Source organism: Haliotis asinina, chromosome 11 (assembly GCF_037392515.1).
Source record: "Haliotis asinina isolate JCU_RB_2024 chromosome 11, JCU_Hal_asi_v2, whole genome shotgun sequence".
In the NCBI taxonomy this organism is placed as follows: Eukaryota; Metazoa; Mollusca; class Gastropoda; order Lepetellida; family Haliotidae; genus Haliotis; species Haliotis asinina.
The window spans coordinates 8,346,427-8,369,871 of record NC_090290.1 but is presented as its reverse complement, the minus strand read 5'-3'; the positions used below and the strand labels follow the sequence as shown (position 1 = coordinate 8,369,871).

Sequence of the window (23,445 nt, the reverse complement as noted above, 5' to 3'; positions counted from 1 at the left end):
TGACTGTTTTGTGAATGTATTTTTGTGTGTAATTAGCATGCACATTTGTGGTTATGTTCTAATATAACAGTCAAACACCGTTCGTCATGAATAACATTCATATGTTGATTTTTAAATATGTATGTCATGTTTTTTTGCGATGAACAGGTGTCGGAATTGGGGCTGTTGTTCTTACATCCATCTTCACGTCCTTTTTCAACATGTATCTGGCCTGGCCGATCTATTACATGGTGAAGTCCTGCTCCAGCATCCTGCCCTGGACAACATGTGGCAACACATGGAACACCGATCTGTGTGTGGAAACAGTGACTAGTGCTCACAACACCAATATGACGACTCCATCAATCAATGCATCCGATACAATTACTGAGTTGTGGGAAAATGTGACCTTCGCTCACTCACCAGCAGAGGAATTTTGGCAGTAAGATATCAACCATGATGCCTTGCATCCAGACAAAGCGCCGTATGCACACAGAATATCCATGGGATACTCGTATATATTGCATATATTTGGAACATGAAAAGAAAATTATTCTCTCCTTCAAGAAAGGGGTCACAATGTTATGTCGGCAGTTTCAGAAACAGGAACATGCACAACCTTGTCTTGTAATTAGAATGTTCTTCTAGGGCCAAACGTCGTTTGAAATGTCGAAAATATGAGGTACATTCGCACACTGTCAATATTCCTTGGATAGGCTAGTCTTGCGATACCCTGGTTGTCATATCAATCGATATATGGCGTGAGGAATGTGCTCACACATAACTTTATTGAGTACAATGCCCTGTGCCTTATATCGTTGAAAATGTTCCTGTGACTTTCTCTGTTATGCAGGTACAAAGTACTCAATGTCTCGTCCGGATTAGAGGATGTAGGATTTGTACAGTGGCATATACTGGGATGTTTGTTTGGGTCAGTTGCTATTATCTTCCTGTGCCTTGTCCGTGGAGTCAAGTCTTCAGGCAAAGTAAGTTGGCGGAAGAAGTTACCAAATAAGAAAATCACTAACCTAACACAATAAGAAGCTTGACATCGCATGTAGCAATAATAATTTATGAATGCAGGTATTTCCATATTCACCAGTTCCGAACTAATTTGTGGTCACAGGTGTTGAAATGTGCACTGGGCGCTGAAATTGTAATTTGTTTGAAATCGACGCAACATTCAGATATTACGCTGGAGTTTTTCCCCTTTCTTGAAAAATCGATTCGGCTGTAGGTTTCATAAATTGCAATGTGTTTATTTTAAATAGCTTCATGAATTTGTTATAAATAAACCGACTATATTACTTTCAGAAAATTGTCATTGTTAAATTATTGACCTATATCTAGAACGAACGAATTTGATTTCTATGTCGTCAGTGATGTCAAATGACTTTACGTAAAGATGCTTGTAGTAAACTACTATTAACAGAACTTCATTCGAAAAGGCAAACCGTGACATAATAGTTCTTCGGATAAGAATAAGGGAATAGGTACATATAGATTGCCACTGATAGTCTTAGACACGTCAGTGCATGGAGATTATGAAATATCCAACACATTACACTCAAGTGTAACGAAGTGCAACATATAACAGTGAACTAACTCCAAGGTGTAACATTAGAGCAAACTGAACGCGACGTAGTACACTACAACAGTCGGTCCAACACATGACAGTAACGTCCAATAAGCAGTTAAACATATAAGGCAAATGGTGACGGAAACAGTAGACACTTATGGTAAAGGACACACATAATAGTACAATCTGATGGTAAATATTACACATAACTGTAGACTCTAAAACTCAATGAAACACTATGACTGAACAATTGTCAGAAACAGTGAATCAGGAAATTGATTGCGTGTCTGGGGATATAAGTCAACCATTTCAGATTAATGCATTCTAACATATACCCTTAAAAGATAGGGGAACCTGAACTTTGAAGCCTGGTAGAAAGAAAACCCACTGAGGTACGTTACAATGACATTCATCTTGTGAATGCAGCTTCATTTCACCTTATCAACACACACTAACACAATGCATGGGAAGCACGTGCACAACGTGGTAGCCTCCTACACGTGCATGGTGTGCCGTTATGAATCTTGCCGTTTTTCAGGCAGGTTGGTAAATCACTGTAGACCATATTTCCGATAACTGTGCATCTGTGCATGATCGGCGTTTTCAGGGTCAAATCACACACTATTGACTGAAAAGTGTAAACCTGAAATGTTCATGACATACTCCAGTCACCTAACAAGGGGAATAACTGAACAAACAACTTTGCTTTGAATGAATCAATTTAGTGATGCATTCTCAAGACATCCATTATCATTGTATTGCTATTGATCCAATCCCATATATCTCCCAATTTCGACAATCGTGCGTTGAAAATACAGTTCCCCTTCTTCTTTTGATGATTATATATCAATCATTTCCTACAGGAGATACTGTGTTGGAGATAGTAAGCCATACGTAGGACATAGGAGATAATAAGACCAGTGTCTTATTACGGTTCTACTACAACCTGCATCTGGCCTGGACAATCTACTACATGGTGAAGTCCTGTTCCAGCGTCCTGCCCTGGACAACATGTGAAAAAGCGGTTGTTTACATGCGACAATTTTGAGAGCCAGAATTCATGAATTATATACGAAACACGATTGGTATATTTAGACTGTTTATTGTTATGTGTAAGAGCTGTTATTATGCCTTAAGCCTCCGCCGTGAATATGGAGCTGTTATCTAGTAATCAGGAATTACCCTAGATGTGGTGACGGTGGCGTAGCAAGTGCTTCACCATTATTGTATTCATCTGTAAATATATGTATGTGCCCTAAAGTGTATTATTGGATTATGTCTTCCCACCAACAGGTTGTCTATGTGACCGCACTTCTGCCGTACGTACTCCTTACCTGCATCTTCATAGCCACTCTGTTTCAACCAGGTGCCCTTGATGGAATAATCTTCTACCTCGTACCTGACTTCGCAAAAATACTTGACTTGCAGGTGGGAAAATGATGATAACATCCTTAAATCAGTTCAAACATGTACTTCCGTAAATCCACTCCTTAAATACGTAATTCAATACTTTTGATTCGAATCCTTGAACTATTACCATCATCAACAATGTTATTACAAAATGCATTATGCACGCGAATCAACACAAAAGTGTGTAACGTTATAGCAGTTGCGAAACACAGCTGAGCCGTAATTAAATGGCTTTATAATCACCCGTGTCTCGGTTGAATAAAAACTTGAGTAAAGTACATTTCAGTGATCCATTGCTATAAAATATCACCGCTACTTTCTCGCTCTTCTATCACAGGAAGAATCTAGCTAGTCATGTCTGAGTGATATTTAATTTAGGTATGGCTAGAGGCTTCCCTGCAGGTGTTCTACTCGCTGGGACCTGGCTACGGGGCAGTTGGAACAGCTGCAAGCTATAAAACGTTCCATCTACCATGTCTCAGGTGAATATTTGAATGTGTGAAAGAGTAAGTCAGTAAGTGTTGTTTCTCGGTACTTCAGACATTTGCCACATGTATGAGTCCTTGAATTATGAGCTTTAGTCAGATCGGCAATGTTTCAGCCACATAGCTGATTTTACATAATCCCCAGCTGTGGACACGTGCACACATTTTCTGTGAATGTTTTGGGACTTACGCACCCCTTACGAAGACAAAGCGTTTGCATTCCCTCATCCCACATTTTTAAAAATATTTTGTTTAAATTCAAAATACGTAGAATACGTTACAGATACCTTCTTACTTATAACCACTTCTGCAGACCTTTTCTCTTGTGTCTTGTTGCAGTTTTACACATGCCCTTTTGCAGATTACACTGTGTCAATGAATGTAACGTTTTATTATTTTGAATCATTATTTCTACTTACAGAGATTGCTTGATATTGTCCATAGTATCAGAGGGAACTAGCATCTTGTCTGGCCTGGTAACGTTTGCTGTTCTAGGGTCGATGGCACAGAAACTTGGTGTTCCTATTGCAAAGGTAGTTTCAACAGGTAGGGGATACATAGTCATGTAGACAAGTTACAATCACTGCAATGATATGACGGAGAGTATATCCTTACTCTACGAAGACCGAAAAAAATCAGGAAGCTAAAAATTTAGGCTTTTATCGTATTTTATAGTACAACATGACAAACAAACCTAGTAGAGGCTGCATGTCATGCGGCTTATTAGATACGTGTTGATTCCATTGTTCTTGCTACACATATGTGACGTATTGTCAAGAGAGCATTATCTATGGTGAACTGATTCACCGGAAAGCCCCAGTCTGTTCTGTCAAAACGGAACAGGCCAATTCTTTTGCTGGAGGAAATGTACATTCCAAGGAACCAAGCCTCCATAACACTGATGCTGGTGTACATAACATTCAAAAGGATAAGACGTCAGTTCAGAAACTGCAACTTGGTAACTAGAAAATACCCCTAAGCAAATACACCCGTTCAGTTTTGTTGGACATACAATTATGTGCAAAAAAATGTCATTTTTGTAGGTCCAGGTTTGGGATTTGTAACTTATCCAGAAGCACTGGCCCAGCTTCCGCTTCCTCAGCTGTGGTCGTTCTTGTTCTTTCTGATGCTCCTGATGGTTGGTTTGGATTCGCAGGTACAAACTCAGGTGTTCAACGTTTCACAGGACAGAGATTGATTTATGTATCACCACTAGTATGGACATATTGTCCTTTACTCAATATGTCTAGCACTGACAAAGCAACAACACAATCCTCGTTTTACAAGCACTTGGTGTCTTGATGCATTACTGTACAGTACAGTGAAAGCAGTGGAAGATGTAAAACTGTTTATCCCACTTACCAGTGCAACATACTGAGATTCATCGTTGGGAGAAAAAAAACAACAACTATGTAGTTAGCATTTTTACTGAATTTTAAAGTACACTGCATTTAGAAGCGACGTCACCACGAGTATTTAAAAATTTTACCTACTACAGTTCCTGGGAATGGAAGTAGTCATAACTGCTCTGGTCGATGGGTATCCGCGGCAGCTGGGAAGGAGGAGGCTACTTGTTACAGGAGGATGTTGCCTGACACTCTTTTTCTTTGGAATCATCTTCTGCACACAGGTGACCTTTATTCAAAACACTCATTTTTGAAAAACACACCAGGTTGATTTTTTTTCTTTTCTTCCTAAGGTTTTACTGTATAGTTGTGGAACGATAACCATTGCATACCATTTCCAGCAGTAGCTAACAATGGGAAGCAGTGACCACAATCATTAGTAATATGTGTAACAGTAGTGATCAAATATAACGTTTAGGGGCACCCATGAAGAGCCACCTCCTCGTGGTGGGTGCTGGGTAATGCTAAGTGCTCTTCTCCCGTGTGGACCCGGGATAGAATGTGTCCACAGCACCCCATTGCTTGTCGTAAGAGGCACAAATTTTATTTAGACTTTTAATTTCGGTCTTGGCTGAATTATTCATCGACTTTTCTGATTTTGGAATGTATTTGAAGTTCTGAATATTGCCTAGAGTCTTATGCCCAGAAGGCGGTGGCTCATGGGCCAATCTGGTGGATTAATTCTGTATAATTCTTCTACTGGAGTATATCATCCGAGTATCCTTGGTGCTGCAAGCTGGAGGCCCGCTTGCTTTAGCATTGTCCTTGTGATACTCCGTGGTGGGTGGGGAGCTCGGATGATGAACCATATTACACTAACTATGGCGTATGAACCCCCCCCCCCCCCAAAAAAAAAAGACAAAAAAAGACAAAAAACGTCCACTTGATATTGACCCTGTTGATACTGACCATAGACCGTCTGCATCGATTGAATATTGGCCGCGTTTCGTTGTTATTTAAACTCCTGAGAAGACACCGTTAAAGTTGAACCCCTTTGCTGTATCCAAGGGTATTCAAGGTGTTGCTGGAGAGGTGAAAAACATTAGACGCTTGCGTTCGGGTGCCCTGCTAGTCGAATGCGGGGAAAAGCAACAAGCAACGAACCTGATGAACATGAAATCTTTCGTGGGCATTCCCGTCACGGTCTCTGCTCACAAGACCTTGAATACTAGTAAAGGTATCATCAGAGATCGTGATCGATTGTTTGCTGATATGTCCGAAATTGACATAGGATCAGAAATGAAAGATCAAGGTGTGCTGTATGTGAAGCGCTTTTCAACCCGAAAAAACAATGAAACATTCCAAACAAATACCTATCTGTTTACTTTTTCATGTCCAAATGCTCCTAAATCAGTGAAGGCAGGCTATTGTAACATACAAGTTGATACCTACATCCCCAACCCGCTCAGGTGTTTTAAATGCCAGAAATATGGACATGGCGTGAATACTTGCACATTGTCTGTTGTGTGTGCTCACTGTGGTGAGAAGACACACACAACAGAAGATTGTCACAGTGATTATAAAAAATGCACCAATTGCTCAGGCGACCATTCGTCCTTTTTGGAAAGAGCAAATGGAAATCAATAAAATAAAATTTACTCAAAATATCTCTTTTTCCGAGGCCAAAAAACTGGTAAAGACATTTGATCTTCCACAAACTTATGCCACAGTAGCAAAAACATCATCGGGATCTAAATCTAACACTACATCAACCACAGGCTGCCAAACTACCTTGACTTGGGTAAATTGCGATTCTCCACAGCTTTTGTACCCTGCTATATCATCACAGACTGAGGAATCCCTTCCTAGTACCTCAAAGTCTTCTTCTGATCACAAATCATCATCTCAGTCAAACTCAAAGTCTCAATCCACAGCTGATAGTCAACAAACTGCGAAAAATAAACCGAAGCCAAAGCCTGATGCTTCAAAACAACATAGTGGCAGAGCTCCAAAAGGGTCACAGAACAAAATTCAATTGTTCAATAAATACGGGTCTCTTGAGGACATGGACGTTTCTGTGAAAACGTCCATTCTAGGGCACATAGCTTGTCGCCCTCCAAAAGAGTGCGGGGTAGATCCCCAATAAATCCCCCTAAAAGATAGTTTATTCCAATAATATTGTACAGTGGAAATGCAGAGGATTAAGGACTAATTTACATGAATTACAGCTATTAGTCCAAGATTTTATACCTTCAGCGATATGTCTCCAAGAGACATATTTAAAACAAACAGATACATTTAATTTTCGTCAGTTTAATACATATCATTGTTTTGCACCTCCGGGTGATCGGGCCACTGGCGGATCATCCATTCTAGTGAAACAAAACGTTATTCAAAGCCCTGTTTCACTTAATACTAATATGCAGGCTGTTGCTGTTAGAATTACGTTACATGTAGCGTTTACGCTATGCTCTCTTTATATTTCTCCGTCTTCGACGTTTGCTAAAACTGATCTTCGAGCTCTATATGATCAGCTCCCGAAGCCCTGTATTATAATGGGAGATTTAAATGGGCACAACCCACTCTGGGGTAGTGTAACTACAAACACTAAAGGGAAATTGTTGGAGGACTTTTGTTCTGATAATGATTTATGTATTTATAATGATGGTTCCAACACATATTTACACCCTGGTACAGGGACCTATTCTGCTCTTGACTTGTCACTGACAACTTCCGAACTACTAAATGAATTCGAATGGTCAGTCCACGATGACCTCTGTGGAAGTGACCATTTTCCTACTATGTTAAAAGCTGTAACTCCATCCGATGTTCCTCCATCATCAAGACGAAATTTTAAAAAGGCTAACTGGGCTTTATATGAAACACTGTGTGCTGAAAAACTTAAACCTGAACGTTTTATTGACGTTCCCGATGCTATTAAATGCTTTTCGGATGAACTGAATTCCATAGCTGATGAGTGTATACCAAAGTCCTCTGTAGTTCCACACATAAGAAAACCATGGTTCAACGATGAGTGCAAACAAGCTAGGAAGGCAAGGAAAAAAGCAGAACATTATTTCCGTCGCCATCCTATGGTGCATAATTTCAATAAATTTAAAATTTTAAATGCTAAAGCACGGCGTACTTTTAAAAGAGAACAAACGCCAATCTTGGCAAAATTATGTATCTAAAATAAATTCTCGGACACCCATGTCCAGGGTATGGAACATGGTCCAGAAAATCAAAGGTAAAGGTACTAAATCTACTGTCCACTCCTGAAGCACTTACCAGAATCCTGCCTAGAAACTCTCCTAAATATTTTTGATGATATTTGGACATCGGGTAACTTTCCTCCGTCATGGCGTGACGCCATAGTAGTACCAATACCTAAACCTGGACGTGATCATACGGATCCATCCAATTGTCGTCCGATTTCATTAACAAGCTGTGTTTGCAAGACCATGGAACGCATGATAAATAATCGACTTGTTTGGTACTTGGAAACTAATAACCTTATCACAGATATACAATGTGGTTTCCGCAAAAACAGAAGTACTGTCGATCACTTAGTGTGTTTAGAATCATTTGTAAAAAACGCACTGATTAACAAACAACACGCTGTGTCTATCTTTTTTGATCTTGAAAAAGCATATGACACTACTTGGAAATATGGCATTTTACGAGATTTACATGACTTCGGGTTGCGAGGTCGTTTGCCTAAATTTATTGCCAACTTTTTAAATAACAGACAATTCCAGGTCCGCGTGGGCTCTACCCTGTCTGATCATTACAATCAGGATCAGGGTGTTCCACAAGGCAGTATGTTGTCAGTCACTCTTTTTAGCATCAAGATCAACAGTTTATCTAAAGTTTTAAACGATTCAATTGATGGATCGTTATTTGTGGATGATTTTAATATTTCTTGTCGTGGCAAAAATATGCATACCATTGAACGGCAATTGCAGTTGTGTTTAAACAGGATTAATAAATGGTGTCTTGAAAACGGCTTTAAATTTTCTAAATCGAAAACTAACTGCATACATTTTTGTCGAAAATACAAACCACATAAAGACCCTGAACTGTCTCTAGATGGGACGCCCATTAAAGTTGTGAAGGAAGCCAAATTCTTGGGTCTAATCTTTGATTCACACTTAACGTTTTTACCACATATTAAATCACTTAAAACTAAATGCCTGAAAGCTCTTGACTTGTTGAAAGTGGTTTCAAATTCAAAATGGGGAGGGGATCAAGCTACCCTTCTCCATTTATATCGATCACTCGTTCGTTCTAAACTTGATTATGGCTCCATTGTCTATGGTGGAGCCTGCAAAAGCAATCTTAAACTTCTTGATCCTGTCCATCACCAAGGTCTAAGACTTTGTCTTGGGTCCTTCAGAACTTCACCTATTGACAGTCTTTACGTTGAGGCCGATGAACCATCTCTTGCACAACGCCCTATCAAATTATCTTTACAATATATCATAAAACTATACTCTAACGAATCTAACCCTGCATATAACTGTGTCTTCAATCCCCTTTATGAGGATTTGTATAGCAAAAAGTCTTCTCTTGTTCCACCTCTTGGGCTCAGAATAAAGCCGTTTATTGCTGCTGCTGGTATTGAGCTGAACAATATAGCTCCTTCCCGTGTTCTTTCCTCTCCCCCATGGCAGTTGGTTAGGCCACAGGTTGACCTAACATTAACTACATTTAAAAAATCAGAAACTAATGAATTACAGTATAAACAAGAATATAATCAATTGAATAATACATATAACAATTACAAATCCTTATTTACAGATGGGTCCAAGGACGGTGGTGCAATTGCTTGTGCCGCTGTCATTGGATCCAGAACAATATCATCTAGATTACCAGATAATAGTTCTATTTTTACAGCAGAAGCTAACGCCATATTAACAGCTCTTAAATATATTCAAATACACCCTAAACGTAAACAGTATATAATATATTCCGACTCTCTTTCTTGTCTTCAGGCTATTAAAAACATTTCTTGTAAACATCCGCTTTTAATTGAAATTATTGAATTGTATAATACTCTTGCTACTGGCCAATACGACATCGTCTTTTCTTGGTTACCCAGTCACGTAGGTATTTCTGGAAATGTGACAGCCCATCTTGCTGCCAAGGCGGCACTCAACAAATCTGTGACACCACTTTTTCTTCCATATTCAGATTACAAAGCTTGCATTAGAACGTATATCCGTGATCTGATGCAGAAGAAGTGGGACACTCAAGTAGGTATCAATAAATTACATGAAATAAAACCGTATATTGGTTACACCTACTTGGGTTGTCAGTCCAGATTTGAGGAGGTCATCATGCGACGATGTCGTATTGGCCACACAAGATATACACACAAATATTTGCTTAAAGGTGAGGATCCTCCGTTTTGTATCCCTTGTGATGGAAGAATCACAGTCAAGCATATCCTGCTTGACTGTGTCGAGTATTCCATCACAAGGGATCAGTATTTTAATTCACGAACTCTGAAGGATCTTTTTAATAACACAAGCTCTCATTTAATCATTGCATTTTTAAAAGAATTAGATTTATTGTCTGAATTGTAAATAGATAAATATTTTATGATTGGAAGTTTAAATTCAGAACTGTGCTTGTTAGTGGCTGTATCCTCAAAGGGGGTTGAAGTACTGTAAAACTATTGTCCCCCTGAGAGGGTACGTAAGTCCACAAACATTCAAAGTAAATTCAAACTTTCATGTTTTTAATCGTAGCATAAGTGTCTTTTTATTTGCATGGCTAGGTTTCCCAAATTGCTGCCAGCTGAGGGGATGATGTAAATCCAGCTAGGGTCCATGCAGGTAGCAAAGGTACTGTAAGTCCCCATGGTCCCTAGTATGGTGATCTACCTTCAGTTGTTAGCAATCTATAGCCCATTTTTATCTTGTATTGTCCTGTATAGATACATTGTTTTAGGTATAGTTGCTAGTTTTATATTCTCATCTGTGATATTCTAGTTGTTTTACTGTCTCTTGTTGACAGGTTTTATAATAGATATATATATGTTTCATTTCAGTATTAAAGGTTCTCGTCACGATATGGCTGTGATATTGCCGATGTGACGATAAATATTAACTCACTAACTAACTAACTATAACGTTTAGGTGTCAGGTAAAACATTGGTAGTAAATGTTGGTATTTGTCGTCGTGGCAGTAGTATCAGTATTTCTGACGGTATATTACAGGGAGGACCCTACATGTTCCAACTGATAGATTGGTATGTAGCTTCTCTGGGACCAATGGTGTTCTGCACACTGGAGTGTGTTGCCGTGATGTGGATATACGGTTGGTATATACAGCTTCAACCTGCAAAGTGTTATTTCAAAGCGACAAATACATCACGTCTTAGAAATCTATGTAAAGGTAAATATCATGCATGTGTGGACCTAATTTGTCAAGGAGAATATGTGTCTGTTTCAGGTGCAAAACGATTCAGTAGTGATATTGAGATGATGACTGGAAAACATCTTTCACAGGCAGTTAAGGTTCTCTTGGCGCTTATTACGCCGGCAATCTTGTTGGTAAGAAAGCTAGTACAGAGAGTGAGGTAGTTGTTCTGCTTTAAGCAACATTCCTGCACTATCAAAGCATGAGCATCAGACATCTTACCAATCTGCGTATATTTATGGAGAACGATAAGGTACAGCTGTACAGAAATAAAGCATGATTTTGAACATTTTCGGACACAGGCATGAAACATAACAAAGAGATTTACTAAACTTATATATGTTGATTAAATCAAACTTTTCCTTTATTACGGATGGGGCCTTGAACGGTGACAGGCTGTAATCCTCACGACCCGTGAAGGTCCCGGGGTAGAATAGGCCTTCAGCAAGGCTTGTTGTAAGAGGTTACTAATTGGATCGGGGTGGTCAGTCATCGGTTCCCAATTGCGCAGATGTATATATATATATATATATTTGTGTGTGTGAGAGAGAGAGAGAGAGAGAGAGAGAGAGAGAGAGAGAGAGAGAGAGAGAGAGAGATACTGTTGATCACTTGATTGTCTGGTCCAGACTCGATTAACTGGAACATTGCCGAGTGCAGCGTGAAACTAAACTCACTCTTCCACTCAGTTGCTAGAGGGATGATGTAAGAGCTGAAGGTAATGTAAGTCCTTCCGATCCCATATCAGGTGATCTGCCGTTGAATTTGGCACGGTATTACCTGTGTCATTTAAACTGATAATAAGTTTCCACAAAGCGGTTTATGTTGGATTGCAAATAACGCCACACAATACAAATGCGTTCAGACTGAATTTGGCATTTATGTTTCAGGTAGCTTTCAGCCTTACAGTTATCAGCTACCAACCACCGACCTATGGCAAGTACGTCTTTCCCACCTACGCCAACATAATCGGTTGGTGTTTCGCTATGGTGCCTCTTCTCCCTCTACCAGTCTTCATCGTCATTGCTGTCAGAAAGCAGACGGGGAAGAGTTCTCTAAAGAAGGTACAGCGTGTTTTTACTTTGTCAGTAACCAAAGATAAACTGCATTCCATGGCGTACCTTCAGTAAAAGTACATACACATGAATAATATCCGTAATGCAATATCGCCTAAGTACACCTGGCCTTGGTATTATTTCAGTTCGTAGTAATCGGAAACGTCGAAGTGCCACAGATTGAATTTTTTTATCTCCTAATTAGGATATAACATTTCCTAATTAGTACTTATTATTATCCTAGTTAGGACTTAATACTTCCTAATTAGGACTTAGTATCTCCTAATTAGTACACAGTATCTCTTAATTAGTACTTATTAGATTTAGAGGTTTGTCCTGGACCGGAGCAAGATGGATGGTTGCTTTCGTTGTCTCAACCTTGATTGGAGTCTGCATATACCAACTAAATATAGGAGATAATAAGGACTAATTAGGAAATATTCAGGCCTAAATAGGAGATAAAAAAAATAGGCTGTGGCACTAGGACTTTTCCGTAATTGCCCATTTTTTGCATTGTATTGTCAAAACGCAGCTTTCTACTTTTTAAGATATTTGACAGCTAGCTTTAACTCGTTTTGTGATAGTCTAGTTATGTTACTGTCCATCTTTGAATCTTATACATGACATGTATTATTGCAAATCTAATTTTAATCATCTAAGTCTATATCTTGTTTTAATCACGATATGGCTGAAATGTTGCCCATGTGACTTTAATTGTAAACTCACTCATGATGATCTACCTTCGGTCGTTCGTAATCTATAGCCCAGTTATTGTAATGTCATGTATAGTTAAAAAAGTTTAGTTAAATAACAGTTAAATAATATCAATTACTAGTTTTTACATTGTATTTATATATGTGATAAACTAATTGTTTTACTGTTTTTTGTTGATAGATTCACCTATAATGATTAATATGTTAATAACTCGATTTAAGTCAAGACGACATGATGCAACATGATGTTACACAACAACAAAGAACAAACTACGTCACCCCAAAAGTAAATTGCTTGAAGCATAGCTAGTAAAATATTCTTCTACCTATTTGATGTTTAATACAAAGATGCCAGTATATTTATTACAAATGTATATGGTACTTTTATTTACTCATAAGTTGTCGCATCTGTTTGCGGCCTTGATAAATATAGATATATGAGCAAGATAGTTGGGCCGTGTCTCATTTTTTTAACAGTGTAAAGGGTGTACACCTTGGTGACCGTCGTCAGATGGTCCCATGTGGATTTGATATCAACGTTAGTGCCTAGATGATGATTTGATCTTTCTTTCACTTTTAATTCTTCATAATTTGCGTGATTTACCAGCCATGCCCATTCCGCTTTGTTCCTGGTAACTGGAACTTTTGGAATCGTATCCACATTTGCATGGACAGTCTAGCCTTTAGCTCAGATGACAGATGACCTAACGTAACATCTGAGTCAGCTGAAGATGTTGTTAAGTTTGCATACTACTATTCCATATATTATAATACTCCATATAAAATCTCTGTATTTCATAATGAAACATATCCATGAAATACTAGCAAACGTGTTCCATATTTCAGAGGGTGAAACTGGCCTTGAAGCCTGATAAGGATTGGTGCCCTGCAGATCTCAGCTACAAGGAGGCACATTTGATAAACCAAAAGACACAAAGACAAACGTTCAAGGACAACGTCTTTTACGTGTTTAAGTAACCCGCTACGAACGCTCTGACCTTAAAATAAATATGTCCAATATCGTCCACTAATCGTAAATTAGACTTCGTAACTGATCAACAGCTCTATTATAACTTTAGATATGTTTATGACTATGTGTGTGTGTGTGTCCATCTGTCTCTCTGAGCGAGCGATATTCTGGAAACTTTTAAGTAAGTGTTCTATGTACGATTATCATTCATCCAAAAAGAGTGATCTGCACTCGTGTTATTGGCATGATTATCGAAAAAATGTAAAGCTAATAGTTTACGTACGTGGGACATTTACTTTATTTGAGAGTTTGTAGACGACTTTGGTGTTGAATCCAATATATCCAGATATTATTTTTGGCATAGACAAGATATTTTTAAACTAATCTGATGTTGATATTTCATGACTGTAATAGCTATCGGTCCTGTTCTTGGCAGGCCGAAAAACTGACAGACAAACAGACATTGAAACCCAGCCATATAGTGTCTATGGCATAGCTCATCACATAATGCTCTGTGTGCATTACTAGACCTGAATAAATCAAGTACACATTCTCATAAAAAGGTCGGTCTACTTTTAAGTTTGGTACCAGAGAAGGAAGTTAAGAGTATATATAATTAAATACTATATGTTTTATCTATGAGGCACATACATGTACTCTTTCGTTGCCATGGAAAAACAGCAACTCGCATACTTTTGAACACTTCAGAAAATGAACAAGTGTCTTCTGGAACAACTTTTTTTCTAGACACATCCCAGAAGTTCTATTTTATTGACAAACGTCAACGAAGGTAAATGAACAAGAACACGAATGAAGCCCCCTACAAACATCGTGGCCTGCTGCTGTTGTATGGATGTAGGAGGTCACCGATGGCGAAATCGAGGCAGCTACCTTTGTTCAGTTCACTCCTTTGTCACGTGTCCACTATGTTTCAGTCGTCATGCTGAAGACCCAGGTCCAATTCCCCACACAGATAAACTTTGTGAAGCTCATTTCTGTTTTTGCCGGTGTAGGTTTTGCAGTGTACAACATATTAAATAACTTTCCCTATACCCTGTTGTGTTGTTATTCCCGTTGCCCATTTAGGCATTACACGCCACACTACAGTGGATGAGTGGCAATATTTCAACCATACCGTGCCTAAAACAAGAACTGAATGTATAATAATTGAAAATATATGATAAATGCTTGTCAAAGGGCAGTAAAACAACTAGATTATCAAAGATATATTTTTAAAACTAGTAATTAAATCTTAAACACATATATTCTACGATTAAGAAATTTGAAAGTTTAAAACTGGGTCTTGTTTCCCTCTCACGAGGACAATAATTTTCTAACGCTTCAGCGGTGTATAATGGTAAAGCTACTAACAGTTTAAGTTAATGATATAAATACTATTCATTGAAATACATCTATCTACAGAACATATTAGTCAACCAGTAACTACAGACATCACCGTAGAAACTAACTCTTAGAAGTTTTGAACTAAATTGTACCTATAACCGGTATGCATCCAGTATTCATCTTCTTGTTTTGTAATGAATACAAAATATACATATTTTTAAATATTTATACCAGTGGCTGCGGCTTATGTACGATGCAAATATATTTGAATCATGTGTAGATTTTTATTATCTCTGTAATCGTGCTTAGTTTTCCTGAAAATTACTTACCTACTGCACCTTCAGTTACAGCTTTCAGAAATGATGAGATTAACCATATCCACAAACGTACTTTGTAAGCACGACATTATGAAGTTGGATAAATCGATAGTTGACAGGGTTCCTGTAGATTAAGGCCACGTATCTGTTGTTATGTCCTGGCTTGACTGATAGACTGAACTTGACTGTTCGACGATGCATTTACACAAAAACACATGAAGTCTACCTTCAAAGGTAGCGGATATATTGCCTCTTCTCATGTTCATTTTGTCATTTTAAAATTCACAGGTATGTATTCCCACAGATATGAACGGAATACATTCATTAAGTACAAGGTAACATTGTCACCTCTGCCTGTCGGAATAACGTTCTTGTTAGCATTAGGTCCCGTCCGTCCGTCCGCCCGTACGTACGAACTGGAATATCGTCAGAACCATTCACCAGATTCTTCTCACATTTGGTACCTTGGTTCATCAATGTAAAAGACAGGTCTCGGTTGGGATTGGTAGTCTTTACCTTCATTCAAAGCTCACAAGGGGACTTTAACCTTTTACACTTGTCAGCGAGATATCTCAAGAACCAGGCACCCGTGAACGGCCACCTCCTCGTGGTGGGTGCTGGGTAACGCTGAGAGCCGTTCACCTCCGTCGTGGACCCGGGTGGATATTTGGTCCACCACCCCGTTTGCCGTGGGTTGCGGCCTTGTGTCGACGGAGGAGGGGATCCTGGTGGTCGAGGGCAATGGGGGCCTGCAGCTGTGGTCCTGTTGCCTAATGCCCTGACTTCACCTAGACGGGTGGTTGAATGGGCCCGGTTCAACCAATCGCCTGGTCATGTCCAGCCCTGTGCATTACTTGTATTTGCACAACAACTTATACTATGAATTAACTGTATTGTTAATTTTCGGCTTCGACTCTTTGTATTTGTCAAACATAACTTGAGTAGAAATATGTCATATATAAATGTGCCTAGAGTCTACATTCCCAGAAGGCGATGGTTCATGGGCCAATCTGGTAGGATTTATCTTTTGGGGATATTTTCCTGCTTGAGTATACCCTCCTAGTATCCTCGGTGCCGTGTGTTGGAGACCCGCATACAGTAGGCATCGTCCCCGTTGACACTCCGTGGTGGGTGGAGAGCTAGGAGGGTGAATCATATTCAGTACCACCATGGCACCCCCACTGAAAAAAACGTTCGTATGAATCTGATGATTCACTATCTTCTGATCGAGTGTGAAAAGGAAAGCCAGTCACAAATACTTCTGTCAACCAAATCACTGGCTAATGTTCCTGTGGAGGTGTCCCCTCACAGAACACTCCTAGTATCCTCGGTGCCGTGTGCTGGAGACCCGCATACAGTAGGCATCGTCCCCGTTGACACTCCGTGGTGGGTGGAGAGCTAGGAGGGAGAATCATATTCAGTACCACCATGGCACCCCCACTGAAAAAAACGTTCGTATGAATCTGATGATTCACTATCTTCCGAGGATGGAATTCAAGAAGTACTCCCAAATCCTGATCATTGGTCACGCTTTTTGGTTATGTCAGCACCAAATGATGGTCGACTAAAATTGAATCCTTTTGCCATTTCAAAGGGTACAGAAGGTTTAGCTGGCGATGTCAAGGAAATCAAGAAGCTACGTTCTGGATCTCTTCTGATCGAGTGTGAAAAGAAAAGCCAGTCACAAATACTTCTGTTAACCAAATCACTGGCTAATGTTCCTGTAGAGGTGTCCCCTCACAGAACACTCAATAGTTGTAAAGGCATTGTCCGTGATGTGGGACGTTGCCTTTCAGATATGGATGAGGGTGACATCATTTCAGAATTACGTTCACAAGGTGTAACTGCTGTTGAGCGGTTGACTACCAAAAGAGAAAATGACATCATAATGACCAATACCTATTTATTTACATTTGGTCTTCCAAGACGTTCGGAATCATTGAAGGCTGGTTATTGTCACTTAATGGTTAATACTTACATCCCAAATCCCCTGAGATGCTACAGAAGTCAGAAATATGGCCAAGGCTCTAAATCATGCAGCAGCCCAGCTGCTTGTCATCAATGCAGAGGCACCTGTGAAGACGGTAAACTCTGTGATAAACCTCCAGCGTGTGTAAACTGCTCTGGAAATCATCCTTTGTCATCTAGAACATGCCCTACATGGGAACTCCAGTCACAAATTTTGAAAATAAAACATGAACGTAATGTCTCTTTTTAGAAGCAAGGAAACTTGTACTAGCTCTTGAAAAACCAGGCCCATCTAATGCAGCTGCTGCTTCAGTCTCAACTCCAACTTCTAGACCGGTTTCATATCAGTCAGTATGTTGTCATCTGATTATACATGGATAGAATCTTCTACTCCGATCCGGCACCCGTGGCGAGCCACCTCCTCCTGGTGGGTGCTGGGTAACGCTAAGAGCTCGCCAAACCCAGGGGGATCCGGGGGGCATATTTGGTCCACCAACCCGTTTGCCGTGGTTTGCGGCCCTGTGTCGGTGGAGGACGGGAGTTTGAGGGTTGAGGGAACTGGGAGCCTGTAACCTTTGCTCAAGACACCCCTTCGTCCCTTACTTCACCTAGACGGGTGTTAGAACTGACCCGGTTCTATCAATCGGCTGGTCACACCAAACACGGAGCATAGTAGATATATTATTTGCACATGTCCTTATTTTTTGGGTATTGGATATTTTGATCTCGCAAAATACATTTATTGATTACTATAAATTGCCTAGAGTCCTATGTCAGAAAGCGGTGGCTCATAGGTCAATCTGGCAATGTTGACCTCCAAATGCAATATGTGTCCAATTACTTGTCACGGGCAGAACCACCCGGCATTTAATTTGGTATACAAGTATTGCTATTTGCGTCATAATTGCTGGAGTATAACATTCCTGTATCCCTGCTGTTAGCATCTTGGAGATCCGGCGCTATTTGACACCGTCCTGGTTGACACTCCATGGTGGGTGGGGAGCAGGGGTGCTGAATACTCTTCCTTTCATGATGTCTTCCCAACAAACTGGTTCATCGCGCTATGAGAAAAAAGAGGCGTCTGGATGAAACAAACTGTACACTTGAAACTGTTCCTGTGAATGTCGATTCTTTGGCTCGATTTTTAGTGATTGAGTCTATGGACTTTCTACCGATCAAACTCAATCCCTTCGTAATTTCAAAAGCTATCTCTGGAATTTGTGGTGAGGTAAAGAAGGTTTCCCGTCTCCGTAGTGGCTCGCTTTTGGTTGAGCGTGTACGGAGACAGCAATACCTCAATCTGCTGTCTGAAAAGAACTTTGCTAATATCGGGGTTGCTGTGTCTGTGCACAGGACATTGAATTCCTGCCATGACATCATACGGGACAAAGCTCACTGTGTCTGTGATATGTCAGAGGATGATATAGCTCTTGAACTTTGAGTTACAGCGGTGAAACGTTTCACTTTCAAGAAAGATGGTAATATCACTCCAACATATACTTACCTCTTAACCTTTTCGCGATCTTCTCTTCCACAGTCACGAAAAGAAGGGTCTGTTAACATCGGGGTGGATGTGTATGTCCCCAATCCACTATGGTGTTATCAGTGTCAGCATTGCGGTCATGGGTCTAACTCCTGTCGAAACTCTGTGGTGTGTCATCGCTGTGGTGACCATCATGAGGGTGCAGACTATGAGCATGACTTAAAATGCGCAAACTGTGAAGGCCCACATGCAGCATCATCCAGGTCCTGTCCTGTTTATATACGGGAATCTAACATAATGGAAATCAAATGCGAAAAGAACATTTCATACCTTGATGCCAAGAAACTGTTTACTAGTCAAACTTCAGAGGCACCCGTGGCGAGCCACCTCCTCGTGGTGGGTGCTGGGTAACGCTAAGAGCTCGCCGACACCCCCGTAGTGGACCCGGGGGGATATTTGGTCCACCAACCCGTTTGCCGTGGGTTGCGGCCTGTGTCGGCGGAGGAAGGGATCCTGGTGGTTGTGGGCAATAGGGACCTGTAACCGTGTTCCTGTTGCTCAATACACCACTTTGGCCCTGACTTCGCCTAGACGGGTGGTCGAATGGGCCCGGTTCGACCAATCGGCTGGTCATGCCAAGCCCTGTGCGTGGATTATTTATGTAATTGCACAGATTTGATTTTGTACTGTTTCAATTTTGGCCTTGGATTTTTCATTCACATAAAACTGTTAGATTTGAATACTGATGTTCTGAACTTTGCCTAGAGTCTTTTGCCCAGAAGGCGGTGGCTCATGGGCCAATCTGGTGGATCGATTAATTTTGAATTAATCTTCTGCTGGAGTATACCATTCCAGTATCCTTGGTGCTGCCAGTCGGAGAGCCACTGGTATATAGCATTGTCCATGTGATACTCGGTGGAGGGTGGGGAGCTGGGATGGTGAACTTTCTATTATTAACCATGGCTCAACCCAAAAAACACAAACGAGCACTAGATGAGTGTTTGTCCTCTGACGAGGACAGTGCTACAAACAGATTACCGGATACATGGAGTAGATTTTTGGTTGTGTCTTCTACTGACGGTGAACCTCTAAAACTCAATCCATTTGCCACATCAAAAGCAATTTATGGACTTGTTGGTGATGTACAAGCTGTAACAAAAATTAGATCTGGGTTTCTCCTCATAGAGTGTAAAACAGCGAAACAATCAGCTACCCTCATAGGTACAAAACAGCTTGCAAATACTGCAGTATCTGTTTCTCTACATAAGTCTTTAAACAGCAGCAAAGGCATCTTGAGAGACAGAGACCGGAGGCTTGCCCACATGAGTGAAACAGAAATCGCCACTGAACTACAAAATCAAGGAGTCACTCATGTCAAACGATTCACTTTTAAGAAAAACAGAGAAACTTTCAATACAAATACTTTTTTTATTTCTTTTTCACAACCGAAACACCCAAAGTATATCAAAGCTGGATATTGTAATATCGAAGTGGAGCAATATATTCCAAATCCACTTCGTTGTTACAAGTGTCAAAAGTTTGGTCACGGTGCCCAATCTTGCAGGAATCGTGCAACATGCTACAGATGTGGTGAAGAAGATCATGAAGGTTCTGACTGTTTGTCTTCTCCAAAATGTGTTAATTGTCCTGGAGACCATATGTCTTCATCAAAGTCATGTGAAATCTGGAAACGTGAATATGAAATTATCAAAATCAAAACTCAAAAGAATGTCACCTATCATGAGGCAAAACGTTTAGTAAATGCAGCCTCGCTATCAGTCATCAAGTATAACATACTCTGCTGTCGTTGCTTGCCCTCATGCTAAATCTGTTCAGTCTGTTTCATGTCAGACAGATATCACCTGGTTTAAGCTGACAAACATACTTTAAGTACATCAGATTCTGCTGTTGATAAGAATCATGCAACATTAGCTTGTCAGACTGACTCACAAACAGTATCTCCTGCAGTGAAATATCCTTGTCATAAAGTAGATTATAGACAAAAATCTGATCGAGTACAAAAGGGATCACGTGATCCTGTACAAGTCTATAACAAGTTTCAACTTTTAGAAGACATGGACGTCTCGCCTCATCCCCGTGCGCGAAATAGAAGCGGTTCGCCTCGGAAGGGGAAAAGTCGGTCCCCAGTACTACCACCTGCTATTAAATGAACAGTAATTCCTTAATCCAATGGAATTGCAGAGGACTTAGGACCAATTTTAATGAAGTACAACTACTAGCACAGGATTATAAACCATCAGCATTTAGTTTTCAAGAAACATACTTGAAACAAACTGATAAATTCGAATTGCGTAAATACCATTCTTATCATTCTTTTTCACCCCCTGGTGACAAAGCCACTGGTGGATCTTCCATATTGGTGAGACATGGTACTATTCATAGCCCTGTTCCACTTAAAACCAATCTTCAGGCTGTTGCTGTTCGTCTTACTTTACATATAACCCTTACCCTTTGTTCCTTGTATATCTCCCCTTCTTCCATTCTCCATCAGAATGATCTTCAAGATTTGTACGACCAATTACCAAAACCCTGCATCATAATGGATGATCTCAATGGACATAACCCATTATGGGGAAGTCCTGATACCAACAGTAAAGGGAAAGTTCTTGAAGAGTTTATATCTGATAATAATTTATGTAAATTCAATGATGGTTCTGACACGTATTTACATCCTGGAATGGGAACATATTCGTCTTAAGACCTGTCACTCACTGATTCAAACGTTTATAATGAGTTTGAATGGTCAGTCCATAATGATCTTTGTGGTAGTGACCATTTTCCTACAGTACTTACAGCAATTAACCCTTCCGATGATCCGCCTGTAACAAGATGGAATTTTTCAAAGGCCAATTGGTCATTATTTCAGGCCACCTGCGTTATAGAACTTAAACCAGACCTTTTCATGGATGTACCTGATCCAATTAAAATGTTCTCAGACAAACTAAAACATATAGCTGATGAAACTATTCCTAAGTCCTCTGTAAATCCGCACATCCGTAAACCATGGTTTAATGATGAATGCAAACAGGCTAGGAAAAAGAGGAAGAAAGCAGAGAAATATTTTCGTCTTCATCCCACTGTTCATAACTTAAATAATGTAAAAGTCAGTTACCCTAAAGCTCGACGAACGTTTAAACACATTAAACGTCATACTTGGAAAAATTTCGTTTCCAAAATACATTCCCGTACTCCTATGTCAAGGGTATGGAATATGATCCAAAAAATTAAAGGCAAGGGTTCCAAATCCAGTAGTATTCAGCATCTCAAAAATGATAATAGCATACTAACTGAAAAATGTGATATTGCAAACAAGTTGGGTGAAACTTTGGCTAAACATTCGTCCTCCTCAAATTATCATCCAAAATTCTAGACTTATCAAACACACCAAGAGAAGAAACCAGTAAATTTTAAATCTGATAATGGTGAAGACTATAATGAGGTATTTTCATTACATGAACTTCATACTGCATTATCACAGGCTCACGATACTGCAACAGGACCTGATGATATCCATTACCAACTCTTAAAACACTTGCCTGAATCATGTCTCGAAACGTTACTTGGCATTTTTGACCATATTTGGATAACACAACATTTTCCCCCTTCATGGCGAAAAGCCATAGTTGTTCCTATTCCAAAGCATGGGAGGGATCATACAGATCCATAAAACTACCGACCTATTTCCTTAACTAGCTGCGTTTGCAAAACCATGAACCGAATGGTAAATAATCGCTTAGTTTGGTTTTTGGAACCCAACAATCTGATTACTGATATACAATGTGGTTTTCGTAAAAACCGAAGCATAATTGACCACTTGGTTCGTTTGGAATCATTTGTAAAAGATTCTTTCATTAAAAAACAACATGCAGTATCAATTTTTTTTGATCTCGAAAAAGCATATGATACTACTTGGAAGCATGGTATTTTGAAAGATTTACATTCGTTTGGGTTGAGAGGTCGCTTGCCTCAGTTTATATCTAATTTTGTAAATGACAGACAGTTTCAAGTACGTGTGGGATCAACCCTCTCAGATTCTTTTCATAAAGATCAGGGTGTTCCACAAGACAGTATTTTGTCTGTGACTTTATTCAGTATTAAAATCAATAGTCTTTCTAAGGTTTTAAGTGATTCAGTAGATGGATCACTATTTGTGGATGATTTTAATGTTTCTTGTAGAGGTAGAAATATGCATACAATAGAGAGGCAATTACAAATTTGTCTCAATAAAATTGTTTGCATTTCTGCAGAAAGTACAAACCGCATAAAGATCCAGAACTATTTCTGAATGGCACCCCCATCAAAGTAGTAAAGGAGGCCAAGTTCTTGGGTCTTATTTTCGACTCACATCT

At 39.7% G+C, this 23,445-nt stretch overlaps 1 protein-coding gene across 2 annotated transcripts in view; it reads left to right on the top strand.

The window, feature by feature from the left end:
* Positions 1-14,963, top strand: part of LOC137255617 (sodium-dependent proline transporter-like) — a 37,330-nt gene extending 22,367 nt beyond the window's left edge. For both annotated transcript variants that reach the window (XM_067793068.1, XM_067793066.1), the window contains exons 4-14: positions 148-421; positions 833-965; positions 2,852-2,986; positions 3,347-3,450; positions 3,875-3,999; positions 4,497-4,609; positions 4,952-5,083; positions 11,024-11,123; positions 11,259-11,359; positions 12,116-12,289; positions 13,840-14,963. In XM_067793068.1, the coding sequence (XP_067649169.1) occupies positions 148-421; positions 833-965; positions 2,852-2,986; positions 3,347-3,450; positions 3,875-3,999; positions 4,497-4,609; positions 4,952-5,083; positions 11,024-11,123; positions 11,259-11,359; positions 12,116-12,289; positions 13,840-13,971 (1,523 nt within the window). In that variant the 3' untranslated portion in view covers positions 13,972-14,963. The remainder of the gene's footprint in view (positions 1-147; positions 422-832; positions 966-2,851; positions 2,987-3,346; positions 3,451-3,874; positions 4,000-4,496; positions 4,610-4,951; positions 5,084-11,023; positions 11,124-11,258; positions 11,360-12,115; positions 12,290-13,839) is intronic.
* Positions 14,964-23,445: the final 8,482 nt, after the last annotated feature.